The sequence below is a fragment of the Callorhinus ursinus genome, unplaced genomic scaffold (assembly GCF_003265705.2).
Source record: "Callorhinus ursinus isolate GAN/ISIS: 27379988/994484 unplaced genomic scaffold, GSC_fseal_2.0 scaffold35, whole genome shotgun sequence".
Lineage (NCBI taxonomy): Eukaryota > Metazoa > Chordata > Mammalia > Carnivora > Otariidae > Callorhinus > Callorhinus ursinus.
Window position 1 is genome coordinate 13,460,925 of NW_027397097.1, and position 18,445 is coordinate 13,479,369.

General features: G+C 38.4%; 1 protein-coding gene across 22 annotated transcripts in view; it reads right to left on the reverse strand.

The window, feature by feature from the left end:
• DLG2 (discs large MAGUK scaffold protein 2) overlaps nt 1-18,445 on the reverse strand; it is a 2,181,535-nt gene that overhangs the window by 724,483 nt on the left and 1,438,607 nt on the right. For all 22 annotated transcript variants that reach the window (XR_012374525.1, XM_073879808.1, XM_073879828.1 and 19 more), the window contains one exon: nt 5,716-5,769. Coding sequence is in view for 21 of the 22 variants with exons in the window: in XM_073879808.1 (XP_073735909.1) it covers nt 5,716-5,769 (54 nt within the window). In the remaining variant the exon portion in view is untranslated. The remainder of the gene's footprint in view (nt 1-5,715; nt 5,770-18,445) is intronic.

Consider the following 18,445-nt stretch of genomic DNA (forward strand, 5'->3'; position numbering starts at 1 on the left):
TTATTCCCTTGAGACCACTTTCTGGACCTCTGTCCCAGAAGCGTAGCCGTGTCTGCATCCAATGACCTTTCACATTTAAAGTTCTCTACAAAAGTCTCCCTGATAGGGGAGCCTGGGTAGCTCGGTCAGTTAAGCGTCTGCCTTCGGCTCAGGTCATGATCCCAGTGTTCTGGAATCAAGCCCCGAGTGGGACTCCCTGCTCAGTGGGGAGTCTGCTTCTCTCTCTCCCTCTGCCTGCCACTCCCCTTGCTTGTGCTCTCTCTCTCCCTGTCAAATAAATAAATAATCTTTAAAAAAAATCTCTCTGATAATACTTTAAGGATATTATGATTGTTTTCAAATAACTTTTACATAAATGATCTTCTTGGAAGTCAAATACAGTGGGTGATACTATTAAGGACCTTCTCATTGTTCTTTTGTTTTTTGGTTTTGTTTTGTTAACCTAACCCCTCTTTCTTCTCTCCTCTACTTCTCTTACTCCCTCACTTTCTTGGGAGGTTTTCCAAGCCTCAGTCCTGGAATTTCTGGAACAAATTCCCCTGTCTCCATTGTTATTTCTTCCTCTGGAAGCAAAGTTTCAGACAACAAAATGTCTCAAAGAAAAGTAAGTTCATTGTACTGTCAATACTTGCTAGAGGTTTCTTTTATTTCTCAACAGTTTCCCTTAAACATCCTTAATAATCTAGATGCTCACTTCCCATATCAGTTGAACCAATTCCCTTTGACACTTTAATTATTTATTATCATTGACCTACTAATATTTTTAAAGTGTAAGATTCCTTCTTTTGTATCTGTTTTTCTAACAAAGGGCATATATAAATTCTTAGCCCTTTTTTTTATTATGTTATGTTAATCACCATACATTACATCATTAGTTTTTGATGTAGTGTTCCATGATTCATTGTTTGTGCATAACACCCAGTGCTCCATGCAGTACGTGCCCTCTTTAATGCCCATCACCAGGCTACCCCATCCCCCCCCCAGAACCCTCAGTTTGTTTCTCAGAGTCCATAGTCTCTCATGGTTTGTTGCCCTTTATTTAAGACTTTGGCATGGTAAATTAGTTTCTTGTTCAGCAAATACTCATTCCTTCTTCTACTTTGAAATTGACAATATGATTGGCTTTGGCCAGTGGGGTGTTAGTAGATGTGATGTGAACATAGCTTTTAACTGTGTTTATGTTCTGGGCTTGTCCTCTTGTGCTTTGGCCATCACAATGAAAATAACATATCCTGGGTAGTACTGTCCCCTCTCTGGGCCCCTGAATGAAACATGTGAAGCAGAGAGGCCAACCCGGTAATCTACAGCCTAAAGCAGCTGGCCCAGCCAACCAGTAGACACTTATGGGAGAAATAAATGCTTATTGTTATATGCCACTGATTATGTGGTTATTGGTTGCACACCAAAAACTGACTGTTATGTGGAGTGAAAGTAAATGATAGACCGAGCTCTACCATTTACTAGTTGGGCTAGAATAACTGTATCTGTAAAATGAGAGGTTTGCATTCATTGGATCCCAAGTTACTTAACAAGATTTAAAACTCATAATTCTTGAGTATACCACTTCCCGCAGAATATTTCCAGAAAACAAGTCAAAATATAACCACTATGAAATGAAGTCTGGAGAAAGATGGGGAGAAGAGGATCCTAGAATCTCTGATTAATTTTATTTTTCTAAAGCAGAAAGAATGGGGTTTGTTAGGATGGTGTTTAGTATAAGACTCTGAGAGGTCTACTGAAAGGCAAAGTATGTCAGGAGAGGAGGCTTCCATGTCCATTGGCTGCAGAGTACCGAGAGGGTAACAGGCTCCGTTTTCACTAAGTCAGCCTTCAGGGCTGTGGGCGTACAGATCATATGCAAGCCTCAGTCACTTAGAACTCTCTAAGAACAAGTATTTTCAGCAGCTATCCTAAGATAATATTTAACATATAATGGGGAATAAAAAAAAGACTGAGAGAAAAATGTAAACTACAGAGTGTTGAAATGGCAATTTGCTTTTTCTTTCTTTACTTTTCCTTGAGTGATTTTAATCTTCATGTAGGGGGTTCCTGCCTTGCAAGAAAGGTGGGACTATACCATATGTAAGGTCCTATTCAAACTTACAATACCATGACATCATGCAAGAATGAGTTTATTTGAGGCATTTTTACATAAGAACTCCACTTTGTTAATGGCTGCCACTTTAAGAGCTCTAATAACCCGTAGCTTACCACACTAAAAAAAGGGCAGAAATCTCTTCAAATATTTTTTTGTGCCTTTATTAAAAATTTCCTTTGACCACAGATTTCCTCTAGTTATTCAATTGCTGTTTGCATGGATGCCAAAGAATTGTTTCCATGAGGACAGTATATTTCTAAAATCAAACTTGCTAATTGGCAAAATTAATACATTTACTTGCAATGAAATTATTTGTGAGAAAGACAATAATGTATGTTAAAATTTGTCATTTAGGTAATATTTTTAAAAAAGAAAATGTTCTTACGCAACATCACTCAAATGCTCTGGGGAGCTCTGAGATCGTTTTTTCATTAAGTAGACCTGAAATTATGTAACAACTAGAACATGAGAAAGAAAAGAGGAAAACAAAGTATAGAACACTGGGGAATGAGAAAATAGCCTGCAAAGGGAACAGTGATTGGTTCAAGGTTACTCAGTGAGTCAGGAACAAAGAGGAGAGTTGGACCCATGCCAAGACCCAAAGTATATCTACATTAATGGCTACAGGCTAACTCTGCCATTTTCAATAAATGATGTACTCACATATGGGGGAAGACGGTCACATTTACCATTCTCTCAGGGTCTAGTGTGTGTTACTTAATAAGTTTTTATTATTTAAATAAATTATAAATAAACACCTACGAACCAGAAGTTAACAAAGCATGATTTCACATACATAATTTCATTTCATCCCCACGACCACTGCTGAGGTAGGTATTATAAATTTAATTTAAAGATTAATTTGGTTTAAAGATTAATTTGGATCCAGAAAAATAAACTACAGAGTGCTGAAATGCCAATTTGCTGAAGAACACATTGACAGGATCAAAATTTATAATTTTATATATATAAAAAAGTATATAACCTATACCAAGCAAACCTCACTATATACCCTACTCTTAAGGAAGCTCAAAGAGGTTTTGCATTAAGTACAAAAATATTGAAGATGAAAAAATAAAAGACCCTTTGAAGAACTCAAAGTCATGCACAAAGTTGATATTTAGGGAATAGAAAGCAATTTGATTAATTTGCTATATGTGGCTGATTTTACTAGCTAATTGGTTGGGTTACCAATCAAGCATGTCTGCACAAAATCCTTAGTTTCTATTGATAAACTATTTGTACATGAGGGCATCTGGAAGTTATGGCCTAAGAATCCTAATAGAAGACTTTGAAATAATACAGATCTACCACAAGAAAGCAGTCCCACTTACAAAATCAAGTCTCTGTTTTCAATGCCTACTTCAAAGCACTGCTCATCTGCTTTTGCCAATGGATATAGCAAAGAAATTTACTAGAGTAAAACATAGAATTCCTTAATACACATGGATCCCTGACCCAAAGGTATTGGAGCCTCTGTGACAAGTTGTCTTCCATCCAAAGCCACAAGTAGCAGAGGAGAAAGCATACTTTGTTCCCACACTGAGAGGCAGAAAATAAGGAAGGGAAGGAGGAAACATAAGCGACTACATGATAGGAGTTAAGTAGGAGCTCAACCTGTTTAGCCAGGCTACTTGTGTTCATTCTGGGCTCTGCCTCTAATACAACCTTGAAAAAGTTACTTAACCTCTTTATGACTCAGTTTGCTTAATTGTAATACAGAGAAATTAATAGAACCTATCTCATAGGGTTGTTTTAAGGATTGAGTTAATATTTAAGTGCTTAGTGTCAGGTGTACAGTAATCCCAATATAAAAGTTTGATAAATGAAAGATAGGAAGAGTAAGAGAGAGAATAGTGGATGCTAAGGGTCTTTAATGTATTGCTTTGCTTCCTTCTAATGGAGTCCTTTTCTTTCCACACCTGAGGCCACTGACTCTTACCAGAGAGCTTTTAGGCCCATTTCTTGTGTGACCCCAAACTACTCTTATTCAGAAAGATTTAAGAAGCCCTAGCTCAGTAGTTCAGGTGAGTCAGCATCAAGTCGAGCTTGCTGTTATTCCTGTCCTGACCCCATGTCCCAGTTTTAGTCACTTGTTCCTATAATCAAGCCCCAGTCTGGAACTCCAGTTCTAGCATTCTGCTCCCCTGTGGCTGAGTCCTGGCTTGGAGGACCTCCTCAGGATCTGCAGGTCCTAGGAGGCAGATGCCTCCCAAAGGGCAGCCTCTGGACTGGAAACACTTTGTCTGGCACACTGTGCACGAACTTTGGAAAATCAGTTGCCTGCATTTAAAAATTCCAAAATTTGACATAAAAATTCAAATTTCCGGGTGCCTGAGTGGCTCAGTCGTTAAGCGTCTGCCTTCGGCTCAGGTCAGGATCCCAGGGTCCTGGGATCGAGCCCCGCATCGGGCTCCCTGCTCCGTGGGGAGCCTGCTTCTCCCTCTGCCTCTCTCTCTCTGTCTCCTATGAATAAATAAATAAAATCTTTAAAAAATTTTCAAATTTCCAACTTCTCTGGAAAATGAAATGATCTGGCAGCACTTGGTCCCCATTTCCCCTCGGTATGAACCCACTGGAGCCAAGCAGCAGCTGCCCCCTTTGGAAGGCCATGTGCTATCTATTCCCTACTGTCCCCAAGCCCTCCTGCTCCATTTCTGTGAGTTACTGTGAGTTACTTGGTCCCTGTAGGCCTTTGAAGTTGGGGGTCTAAGATTCAGAATAGCCGATACTTAACAAGCATTTCCTTTGTGCCAGGTGCTCTTTCAATTGCTTCACAAGTTTTATTCGTTTAATCAAAGACCAGGAATCTGTTTGTTCTTATCCATTGTCCCTGCAGTCCTCCTTGCTTCAAATTCTCTGTCTGCATGCACCTGTGTCTGTCCCATGTTCCCCAATCACTATTCTCTACCCATTAGCTAGGGCCGCTCAGAAAGCCTTGTTGGGCCTCCATAGTGTCAACCCCTCACCCACACTGTGGCCTGTTGCCACTCTCCAATCTCCTCTGCCCAGCCAAACTTTGTTGTCAAGAATTTTGGCCATTATAGTGACTGTATTTCAGGTACAGAATTCCAGGCTTTACTGATCTGCCTGATCCTAGTATCTGTCTCATGCTCCAGGCATAAACCCACACATTTCATTATATATAGATAGACTACCCCTCACAAAAATTTGTTGCAACTCTTGTTAGAAGCCCAGCAAAATCCACTAAATATTTATTGATAGCTTACTTATATTCTAGGTCCCGCCACAGAAATTGATTTGAGTATTCCTTTACTAAGAAACCCAAACAAGTTTATCCATCTCTTCTATAATTAATTCATTATTTTTTCAGGAAACCACCAAGGAAACTAACATTATTTGAACACAATTGGCTTTTTTTTTTCTTTTCTCATGATGTGCCCTTGTGCTTTAGAAAACAATGAATGAAAGAGGAAACTATTTGCATGACTAAGCTGAGATTTAGCAAATATCAAAACAAAACTCACAAAACTCATTCTACACATTTCATAAGATTATCTGGATTGGGTAAAACTGAATATGTATTGAAATTTAAATTTAGCTGATTAAGTTCTAACATGATTTTTAAAGAAAGTCTTAATAAGAATGTTACTTACATAAGGAATCGTGTCCAAAGTATCTGTGTTGACAATAATAGGAGCAGGGCTGGCCTAAAAAGGAGAAACATAAAAAAAATTAAGTAACAAGTAGTCTCTTTTAAGATAGGATCTGTTAAATGTATTTGAGTTCAACAGTATTTCTTGAGGACCTGTACAGGCACTGTGTCAGGGTTTTGGGGGATAAATGAAATACCTTGGAGTTCGCTGCAACCTCCTCCTTCAAATATTTGTTTGCTACATTTGCTACATAATGAAATGAAGTAAGCAGTTGAGCTTATACTCATTTTCTCTTAAATTCTACCCAACAGTAGGAGGTGAGGATTTGAGCTGCGTATGAGGTAAGAATTTCTTATAAATTGGGTGACAGTTAAAATGTATAGCATTTCCTTATAAAATAGCTGTACAAAATAAATTTAACCTCTCTCTTGTGGCAGCAAACTTAAACCCAAACCAGTATTTGTAATCCTTCTCTTTAAACTGCCTTTTGAGAATATGTTGAAAAAAAAGTTTCACTCATTGACATCTTATATATACTTACCTATTATGCGTTCTTTATCCTATCTTTTGTCATTTATGCATTACTGATCACATACCTTAGAAATCCTTCGATAGGAAATTAAAAATTTTCAAAGATGGCATAAAATCATATCGGGTAGGCTGAACTTTCTTTTTCAAAACAAAATTTGTACAAAATCTAATCATTCCCTTTAAAGTTGAGTAGGAAACTGTAAAACTGATACAGAAGTGCTACAAGCCAAGTCATTAGAAAATAAGAGATTGCAATCTCTATTTGCATCCACCAATCTGACTTCATGAATATTGAGTAGACCTATCTTTATTTTCTAGTTTCCAGATTTTCACAGCATTTTTTCCTTCATCCCCTGCAGGATCTTTAATCTCCTGCCCAAATTGTAGATTTCATTTAGATAGAGGAAATACTCTCATCATGATTAATCAAGAGGTGTCCTATAAGACCCAGTGGTTTTGGCAAGTGCTCAACTTTTGGGACATTTCATTAGCCATGCCCTCTGGAGTTAACAGAGTTAACAGCTTTTTAATGTCAATCTGTGCCTATGGAATCCTAATTGAATGATACAACAAATGGCAATCCAGCAGATATCACAAAACAGAATTCCATGTTTTAACACAACACACTGGGCATTAAGAGCAGGACCCTGGTCTAGCATTTACATGGTGGGTCAGCTAGATGATCACAGTTTATTCATTAACTCCTAAAACCAAGTACCTCAGGGTGAATAGGGGCTTTGGAGAAAGACAGTTTCCACTGGATCCCACAAAACAACACCCCAAAACACATACACACACAAAAAACAGTGCTTGTAAGAGGTATGTGGTATAGGGAAAAGAACATGAGGTTTAGAATCAGAAAATCTGGGCTCGAGTTTGGTTTGGCAACTTCCTGATTATATGTTTTGGGGGCTGAGCAACTTCCTGGTGGTGCGATCTAGGGGCAATTACACCAACTCCCTTTGCCTCATTTTCCCTCTCTGTAGAATGGGAATAGAGGTAATCACCTTCTGAAAGAGTTGTTTGAAGAATAAGTGAGGTGATATAGTTCATGAGCTTTGTAAACTTAAATTTCAGAATCAATGTTAAATATTATTATTAGTGTCCTTAAACATGGACCACTGTAAGAATATATTACTGAATGGTTTGTGAACTGTTTATACACCAGAGATTTCAATGCTATGTTAGTGGCTACAATTGCACTAAAGAAAACTAAAGATTAGACCATGTGAAGTACCATTAAATCCATATTACTTGCCCATGTATAAGAATATACACATATATCCTCATTTAATTGCCACAAAACCTTATTGATGAAGCATCATTATCACTGTCCCCACATTATAAATGAGATGAGAAAAAGGAGGCTCAGGGAAAATGAGAGCTTAGATTTAACACTGGCTTTTCTGACCTCAAAATCCATTTTTTCCACACTAAGCTGCTCCGTGATCTCAGTATCTAGGTGGCTCATTGCAAGAGTCCTGCAGTGATTGAAGATCTCTAGTTAGAGCAGCCTATGAGACTCAGGAAAACAAAAGACCACTCTGGAGGCAAGAGATGCCCTAAGGTCTTACATATCAGACATTCAAAGCAAGCTGGTGATGCCTGAATGGTTACTGGTATTGTCATCCTATTCCATGTTTTAGTTTTGACTTCCTCTCTTCTATGCTTGCTAAATGGTTCCCAGGATGACCCCAAACATCTGTGCCTTGTCTCCTTGACCAGACTGAAAGCTTTCCAAGTATCACACCCAACACTTGTATTTTCCCCTATTATCTAGTATAGTTTGATCAATAAATAAATAAAAACTTATCTAGTATAGTTAGATCATTGATTTGATTCCATCTTATTTTTGTTTTTCCTCTTATAGATTACATTAATGTGGTCTAGGAATAAATTTTTACATAAGCCCCTTTACTATATGATGCCATTTATCGCTTCATCTGTTTGTGTTCCTATTTTCTGTTTCATCTATGTAAACTCGGTTCTTCTAATCAGACTACGCTTAAAAAATGACAAGGATGTATACTTTCTTAGAATTCTTCACAGCACTTGGGTACACCAGAGGAGCTCAGCAAATACTTAGGAATTATTGACTAAATGTAGCTACAAAGTATAGATGAGGGTATAAAGGAAAGTCATACTTCTTTGTAAGCTTTGGAGAGCATTTCTAGGACAACTTAAATATCTCCTCTGTTACCAACAAGACTGCGACTACTTTTCTAATATCTACTGTCACTTTCTTTCCTTAACCAGTCCCTATTGCTTAACTGTCCAGCTTTTACAAAATAATGATTATTTCATAACTGTAGGATGGCAAGTTTGTGAAGTACAATTTATGTTCCGTGGAAAGCTCATTGCTCCTTTTTTGGTGCTAAAAAGATCCAGAAGCCCCATTAATGCCTGCATTTTTTAAAGTCACTAAAAATGCACGAGAAAACAGAGTATATGGAATATGTGAATCCACAGATACAACACATATATCTGACATGGGCAAATCCCTGGCATGATCAGCAAGGAGATATCATGGTTCTCTGTTCTGTATCCCACTGTGCTGCTACATCCGGCTCTCTGAAGATCAGATCTCCCATTACTCTGCTCCAGGCCCCTGACAGTCCTCCCCAGATTATTTTCACAGAAGCTTCTTGGAATCTTTAAGGTACTCAATGGCACATATCAGCAGAGAATAAAAGTCCCAAGTGGTGACAGAGTATTCTAAGTATGGCCCATGAGTGTGCTCTTCTCACCAGTTGTTAATTTCAGTTCTCCCCTTGGCTCATCCTGGCTTCTGTTTCTTTTCTCACTTTGGAAATCATGTGAGTCCATGACAGTTTGATCAAGTTTGGTTTCAGATTCTTCAAACCAATTCCCTAGTTACTTTGATGGTTCCCTCTAAGCTTTATCTCCACAATGTGTAGTGCTCTGCTATACACACAATCTCCTTCCATATTGGGTATTCTATTTAATTGAACCACTAAATCAAACTGGTGACTTATCAGATGCCAGCACCCTACTTCAGTATGCTTACTTCCGTTTACTGGAAAGAGATTTTTGACAAATATGAAAAAATCTTTTCATCAGAAGTTTCAAGGCTTGTCTTCATGTAAATCTAGTCAAGGATTTTTGAAACTATAAAGGTTTAAGAAAATCAATGTCTCTTAGGTGGCCTAAACTATGAGATATAAATGATTTGCATTTTATATTACATTCTCTTCTATGTGGAGAAAGTCAGTTTACAGCAAGAAGGAAGTATAAAGCTAATTGTAGAGAAGCCAGAAGCAAATAGAATAGCGAATAATTTAAGCTGTTAGATCAAGTTATTCATGAATTCCAGCCCCCTTTCTCTCTTTGAGTTCTATGGGATGCCCAAATACTTTTAAATTATATCCATAACTTTGCTTATGCTAGTAAAGGATAAACTGCTGCTGCTTGCCACCAAGAAAATGTAATTAAAAAAGAATCTGACATAATGAATGCAAATTTTCAAAGGGGTTCATTGATTCTGACTGATGTGGTTACTTCTTGATATTTTTAAGTGCTAGATTTGAGAAATACTTCTGACATATATGGGTAAGTGTTCACCAGGTCAGCTACAGTCAGAAAGCCTCATCAAGCAAGGTGTAGGCAGGGAAGGTACATCAGCCAGTCAGCCAAAGAGCACACTCTGGGAAGTTTATATCTGACAAGTGTAGGCTAACCAGTGAGAAGGTCACAAGATTGAATCTGGGCTTATATCTAAACTTTTAAGAAGCAAAGTTGAAAAGGAGAGAAACCTACATAGTCAAGGGACCTAAATAAAGCAGGAACTGAACAGTAACACGGATGGGGTTGAGAAATTATGCAGGGATTTCAAATGACCTGGCACATGCAAGTCAAAGGCAAGCGGTTGTCAAGCCAAATCAAGTAGGAGGTAAAATATGGCAAGGATAACATGTTAGCTGCTTTTGGGGCACAGTATCTCTGGTTTATCTTCTCAGGCTTAAAAAACAAGGCTCTTGAGTGGGCAAGAAGCAACACAGGTCATATAAATGACTTTCATATATGGTGTGGCATGACAACTTGAAACAAAATAGAAGCGACTGAAAGTTTTTAAATGAGTCCATTTGTTATGCATGTGATTTCACTGAGACAGCTAAAGATCCCCAGACTTCAAGGTAGATATTAGCTGGCTTAGGTCAGCCGCTACAAGGTTATTAATGGTCTAGCTTCACAATTCACATACACAATTCACACGGTTCACACATTAGGCTGAACCCCAGTCAGACCATGTTCTAATTCTAACCAGGGAAGTAGAATATTGGAGTTAGTACCCACAGCAGGTCTGAAGTGAGATCTCTAACATTAAGTACTGAATTGGTATGCTAAGGATTGAACTCAGGATAACTTTATTTTGTCTCAGGATTTCCCCCCTAATCTTCCACTATGTTGGCCCATCACAAAAAATGTGATGTGGTTGGGGTTGGGGACACTTCTACCTCAATTTCCTGCCTTTAGTTCTCTGCTAGACATGAAACCGTTTCTTCCCTCTCCTTTCCCATAATCTATTGAGCTGGAGCCTCACATCCTTAGGCATTGGCAGGGAGAGTCCTACTCCAACTTGAAGGATTTACCAGGACCTGCAATTGTCCCTGAGCATCATCACTCACTGAAATCTCATAGTATCCTGACCCAGCCACACCTGGACCTTCTGAATATTACCACTGGGATGGATAATAATAAGGTTGAGGATTTATATAGCACTTATTTGTATCAATTAACTTATTTAATCTTCACATAACCCAATGATTCAGGTACCATTATTCTCAGCTCACAAGTGAGGAAACAGAGGTTAAGTAATTTTTCCAAAGTCATACATATGGTAAGCAGACCGTCTTCAAACCTAGACAGTCTAACTCAGAGTCCATACTTTTGACAATTATGCTCTCCTGCCTCTCAGAATGGAACTGGACTTTACCAGAGCTCTTTGGAGTCTAACTTTTACTGCCCACTAACAAGTCAGAGGCCAGCTCAAAGCAAAGTTAGATATATCCACGTGGATCCTGGCTGGTGCCGGAGCCCTCCCCTCCTCACTCTGGCCCAGTTACTGGGCCCTGGTATGTCATGTGAACAGGCCTGCTGAAGGCATGGCTTAAGAGAAGATCAATGGCACAGGCATAGCTTGTTGACTCAATCAGGACTTTTTTGAGTAAGCTCCAAAGAAAGTTTTGGTAAATAACTGATTAAAGACATATTGTTGGCTGTGTGAGAAACAAAAGAAACAAATCCACTCTATATATAAAACTTTAAAGTTGAGACCTTAAGGATCATTTAATTCTACCTTTCACTTTATAAATATGAAAATGGAAACAGAAAGGAAGTGGCATGCCCCAAATCTCACAATTATTTAATATCAAAACTGAAGACAGGATAACAAGAACAAGAACAAGAATAAACTGTTAAGCATTTATTAAATGACTATTATATTCCAGAGGCTGTGGTAAACACTTAAGATGCATCAGTGCATTTACTTCTCAAAATGTTTTAAGGAAAACATTATTGTTTCCATTTGGAAGGAGAGAAGAAAGGAAGAAAGGAAGGGAGGGAGGCTCAAAGTATTTAAGTCACTTGCCTAAGGTCACATATCTAAGAGGACCACAACCAGATTTCAAGCCCATGTCTTTCCTAGCCCCAGATCTCATGCTGATAACCACCACCATCTCCTGATTCCCTCTGCTGATTTTTTTCCAGGCTACACGTTGAAATGCAGTTATTTTCTGTCCTGCAAGTTGCTGGCTCCTCTTTCATTGTCTGAAGAGAAATTTCTCACCATATTGACTCAGATTCAATTTCCCAATTCTCAGAGGGTTTCTAAGTCCCTTAATCTCTTTCAAACCCCCACTTAAAAAATGGGACAATGCTATTTCCAGTTAACCTATTTCCCGAGAAGTTAGCTGGAGAAATAATGCATGTGAAGCAAAAAGAGAGGTACTCCACAGATGTAAGTTTATATTATTTATTACTGTGGTTATTTTTTGCTTTCCTGGATTTTCTTCTTTTCATATTCTCTCTCTACAAGACCAACCAGGTGCATGCAGTTTGATCCAGTAGAGCTCTGAGTCATCACCAATAGTAGCATCAAGTGGTTCTGGTCTGTACTCTGTTTTGCCCTTTCCCTGCAGTGACATAGCCCCCGCCCTCCCACATGTACACAGGTAAGGACATTGAGACAATAACAGGAGGGTGGGTGATTGAACAGTTAATTGCAGGTTAAAGACTATGCAGGATGTCTCAGGGGGACAACTTTGGAGGAAGCAAAGACCTTGGTCCCTCTGCCTAACACTTAACAAAATGCCCAGATAGCTACCTACCTAGCTTACCATCGGCCTAGCTCAGAACATTGGGAAAAAAAGTGGCCTGGTGGCTTTGCAGGTTGAGCATCAGATTCTTGGTTTTTGGCTCAGGTCGTGATCTGCCAGTCTGGGGATGGATCCCCACATCAGGCTCATGCTTAGCAGGCAGTCTGTTTCCCTTCCCCCCCAAGCCCCTCCCACCATAGGCACTCTTTCTCTCTCTCTAAAATAAATATAAATAAATAAATAAATAAATAAATAATGAATCTTAAAAAAAAGGGGGGGGACTTGGAAAAAATGGCATATTCATGTTTGGTCTGAATTCAATTCAACTCTGCCTGTCTGAACTCTCTTAATAATAAACATATTATCTTCACTTTACAGAAAACTAAGGCACAGAGATGTTAACCAATGTGCCCAAGGTCATCCAGCTGATAATAGCAGGGCCAGGAGTCAAACCTGGAAGTCTGGTTCCTATGCGGGTAACTCTTAAACAACTGCAAAACATTTGCTTGGATTTGATAAGTTTCCAGAAGTCTGTGCTAGTTAACAGGACTTCCCTCACCGATCCTTGATCGGTAATACCCTTAGTCTTTTATCCCTGTGGATTAAAGTGTTAACATACCTGCTTGATCCTCCCTTAAAATACAAGGTAGTGTAATACTTTGCAGAAAATAGATGATATCCTAAAGACCTCAGGTAGGCTGAGTTAAGTACCCCATCCCTGGTCCAGAAAAGATGGGGTAGCTTGCAGTGTGAGGAACAGAAAGTGGAGACCTGGAACCAAACAAACTTTTCTTTATGTTTTCTCTAGAATTAATTTCACTTAGAATAAGAGATAAAAGTTGCTTAAACTACTAGATATGAGGGCTCTTCGGATTTCAATCCAGTTCCCCTGACACATACCTCTCTGAACTTAGTATAAAAGGCAAAAATAAATGACTCACCAAAACTTCAGATCATCAACTGTAACTCAAATTGATAACTGCATTACATTGACCACAAATATCATGCTTTATAACTTATAGAGTGTGTTTATATACATTAGATCATTTAATTTCCATAGAAAGGGAACTAACATTGATTGAGCAAATACCCATTGTGTCAGGCAAATATGATAAGCTTTTTACCTGTGTTTTCTTGTTTATTCCTCATAGAACCCAGAGGGCCTGGTGGAATTTTCCTTTGCTTAAAGATAAGTAAACTGAGAGGCAGAGCGATTCAGTGAATTTCCTAACGTCAAACAGCTAGAGAAGAGAAAGCTGGGATTCAAACCCAGGTCCTAAATCCCTTGCTTTTCTCCATTTCCGCCACAAATTCCACTGATTCACACTGAGCATTTACAAACCTAACTGCTTTATTTATGCAAATGCTCTCTGGAGATTGCACAAAAAATGGAGTCATTAGCTCAAATCTCAAATGTGGTTTAGTCAGTGTGCCCCATGCCATATAACCATACATACTTAATTCACTGATTCACTCCATGTGGTGTTATTCCTGGAAAGAACCATGTGGATACCATCTGCTCCTTTTTGCTAAGCCACCAAAGAGCTATAATGTCAGCAGCGCAGTTGTATTTTCCACACTTAGGTACCAGAATTTTAAGCAAGCTGTCAACCTGGTTCATTAGGCTAAAGTAGCGCTAGTTTCTTCTGTGGTACATGGATGAAGGTCTTGCACACAGTAGGATCAATAAATGGATACTATTTACTCCCTTCCCTCTCCTTTCTTTCCATCAAGTCAAGATTCTTCACTACTCCAAGCACACACCTTGCTGATATCTATCATAAGATACTGTTTCCATTTCTTCTTTCTCTTACATCGTGAATCAATCATGGTTATCTACTTAACCAAATTCTATCCATCCTTCAAGGACAATCTAAAGCTCTAGACTCTCCATGAAAGTTTTCTCAATCCTGACTGCAGGTCTCAATCTATCTATGTGTCCTGTCCTCCAAATGTAAAACCGTGCATTAGTTGTATTACTTCCGTTCACACTGAGTTATAAATGTTAAAGGAAAGAAATTATGTGAAAGCACTAAGCTCTGACATTCTTTTTTTTAATATTTTTTATTTATTTACTTGAGAGAGAGAGAGACAGAGATAGCTAGAGAGAGAAACAAGCTGGGAGGAGAGGGAGAAGCAGGTTCCCTGTTGATCAGGGACCCCGATGCGGGGCTCGATCCCAGGACCCTGGGATCATGACCTGAGCCGAAGGCAGACACTTAACTGACTGAGCCACCCAGGCGCCCCTAAGCTCTGACATTCTTAATGAACATTTCTTTCTGTTCTTATACATGCTGATGGCTGATTCATGTGTGATATTTGTATCTCCTTGCTAAAACTATAATTGTTTTAAGGGTGGGACTCTTAACCAGCCTCCCCCAGCTAGCTCCCATCAGTGCTTGACATACAATATACTCAAAGATGTTTGTTAGTGGGTTTTTAAACCTTTGAAACTAGAGCCACAGCAACTCAAGAGATAGGACTCATGAGAAACCCATGAGGCAACAGATTAAGTGAAATGGGTAGAAAGGGGTAACTGCACACTGCCCCCTGGTGACTACTCTTGTACCACTGATGCTGTGGATGGGAGCATCTGGAACTTGTCATGCACTATAGATAGACTTTGCTAGTCTGAAGCATGACATGTAAATTCAGGACAGTTATAATCAGAAAGAATCTTCTATGCCTATCATATGCTGGTCATTTATATTCATTCTCTTCTCCTCATTACAAGCTTATGAATTATATGCTATCATTATGCTCATTAAACAGATAGCAAAAGTGAGGCATGGGGGGCACCTGGGTGGCTCAGATGGTTAAGCGTCTGCCTTTGGCTCAGGTCATGATCCAGGGTCCTGGGATCGAGCCCCACATCGGGCTCCTGGTTCAGCAAGGAGCCTGCTTCTCCCTCTCCCTCTGCCTCTCTCCCTGCTCATGCTTTCTCTTCTCTCTCTCTGTATCTCTGTGTCTCAAATGAATAAATAAAATCCTTAAAAAAATTCTAAAAAAAAGTGAGGCATGGGCCTGTAATGCAACTTATCCAAGGTCACTAGACTAATAACTAGTGGTGCCAAGGCTCACTCTTCTTTTTTTAAATTTTTAATTTTAAAAAAATATATTAGTTTTGTTTATACAATATAGTGATTCAACAATTCCATACATCACCCTGTGCTCATCACCACAAGTGCGCTCCTTAATCCCCATCACCTATTTAACCCATCCCCCACCCGGTCCACACTGGTAACCATCAGTTTGTTCTCTATAATTAAGAGTCTGTTTCTTGCTTTCTCTCTCTCTCTCTCTTATTTTTTCTTCCTTCGGTTGTTTTGTTTCTTAAATTCCACATATGAATGAAATCATATGATATTTGTCTTTCTCTGACTTATTTTGCTTAGCATTATACTCTCTAGCTCCATCCATGTCATTGCAAATGGCAAGATTTCATTCTTTTTTATGGCTGAATAATATTATACGTATATTATATATAATTATATATGATATGTGAATTATTTGTGATATATATATATATCTTGCATCTTCTTTATCCATTTATCAACTGATGGATACTAAGGCTGCTTCCACATCTTGGCTATTGTAAATAATGCTGCTATAAACATAGGGGTGAATGTATCCCTTTGAATATTCTTTGGGTAAATACCCAGAGTGCAACTGCTGGATCATAAGGTAGTTCTATTTTTAACTTTTTGAGGAACCCCAATACTATCTTCCACAGTGGCTGCACTAGTTTGCATTCTCACCAACAGTGCATGAGTGTTCCCCATTCTCCACATTCTCATCAACACCTGTTGCTTCTTGTGTTTTTGATTTTAGCCATTCTAACAAGTGTGAGGTGATGTCCATTGTAGTTTTAATTTGTATATCCCTGATGATAATGATGATGAGCATCTTTTCATGTTTATACTGGCCATCTGAATATTTTCTTTGGAGAAATGTCTGTTTATATCTTCTGCCCATTTTTTAATTGGATTATATGTTTTTGGGGGTGTTGAGTTGTATCAGTTCATTACCCTTTATAGGATATGTCATTTTCAAACATCTTCTCCCATCTGTAAGTTGCCTTTTAATTTTGTTGATTATTTCCTTGGCTGCACAGAAGCTTTTTATTTTGATGTAATCCCAATAGTTTATTTTTGCTTTTGTCTCCTTTGCCTCTGGAGATATATCTAGAAAGAAGTTGCTGTGGCTGATTTCAAAGAAGTTACTACTTGTGTTCTCTTCCAGGATTTTTGTGGTTTCATAGGTCTCAAATGGTTTCATATGGTTTTATAGGTCTTTAATCCATTTTTTAATTTATTTTTTGTGTATGGTATAAGAGAGTGGTCCAGTTTTGTTCTTTTTGATGTGGATGTCCAGTTTTCCAAAAAGATCACTCTTCATGACCCCAAACCCATGTTTGTTGTAACACCATCCTGTGTAAAGCAAGGAAGGCAGCACTGGAATTGCTCCATGTTCTAACTTACATGGAGCTATACATTTTAGAAATTGGAAAGGCAGAAGGAAACACGAGGTTTAATGAAAACTTAGAGATTTAAAGATTATGAATAAAGCAAAATGGCATCCTAACAACTTGCTAAATTTTCAGATGAATATGAAGGCCTATATCAAAAGATTAACCCAAAACAAAACATTCATTTAAAGTCTCATGTTTTATATTAAAAAGTTCTCATAGTTGTAATATTTTACTTCATAACTATTTTTTATTTTATTTTTTAAAGATTTTATTTATTTATTTGAGAGAGAGAGAAAGTGAGAGAGAGAGAGAGAGCATGAGAGGGGGGAGGATCAGAGGAAGACGCAGACTCCCCGCCAAGCAGGGAGCCGGATGTGGGACTCAATCCTAGGACTCCAGGATCATGACCTGAGATGAAGGCAGTCGTTTAACTGACTGAGCCACCCAGGTGCCCCTCTATTTTTTTAAATATAAGAATGTTTGAAGTTATTTATAATAGAGTCAACCTAACATCTCAGGTAGTTCTTGCATGGCTGTCAAAAGTTAGGCACTTTATCTCCCTGGAAGTAACCACAATCCAGTTGAGGGATTATGTCACTGCCATAAAGATGGCTGGACTGGGAATCAGGAGATTGAAGCTTTAGACCCAACAAGTTCATTAACTCAGGGTGAAGAAGCAATTCACTGAGCCTCCCTACTCATTTCTATTTTTGAAGAGTAGAGAGTGAAATGGATGACCTCTAAGAGTCTATGTCTCATCAAGGATTTGATTTCACTCATCAAAAATTTTGCTCTACTGGGAAATACTAGAAAGAAAGCAGGGATGCTATACAAATCTTCTTTCTGGATAATGATGATCTCTGCTTTTATCATTCAGATACAGAAAGTTAGAAGCTATGATGTTAAGAAAGCCGTGGTGAAATAAGACAAAAATCAAATTGGAAAAAGATCAATGATATAAAGTGGTTTCTAATGAATTGGCTAAAGGATGAGGTTCTGTATATCTTAGAGAAGGTACCTCCAAATGCATTTATGATCATCTTGCTCTCTGCTTATAGTCTATATTTTGTTTTTCTTGTGAATCAGTTAATTTTCTGCCCTTAAGACCATGCAATTAGTGGCAAAGAATTCTCTCCCATATTAAAAACTCAAAAATATTTGAAGTGAAGTAAAGAAGTATTACCAAGCTCTTTCTTCTATCCTTGCCTCTCTCCATTTTCTATAAGACTTATCTCCAAAAGGAAGAATTTGCTAACATCCAGCCTCTGCTTTCCTTTTTTCCCCCCTATTAACCAGAATTTGATATTAGATCATACAAAGTTTAAAAACATAATAGGTTAAACCATAGAGAAAGTCTTAAAATATTTCATATTTAGATTTTTTTTTTGCATGA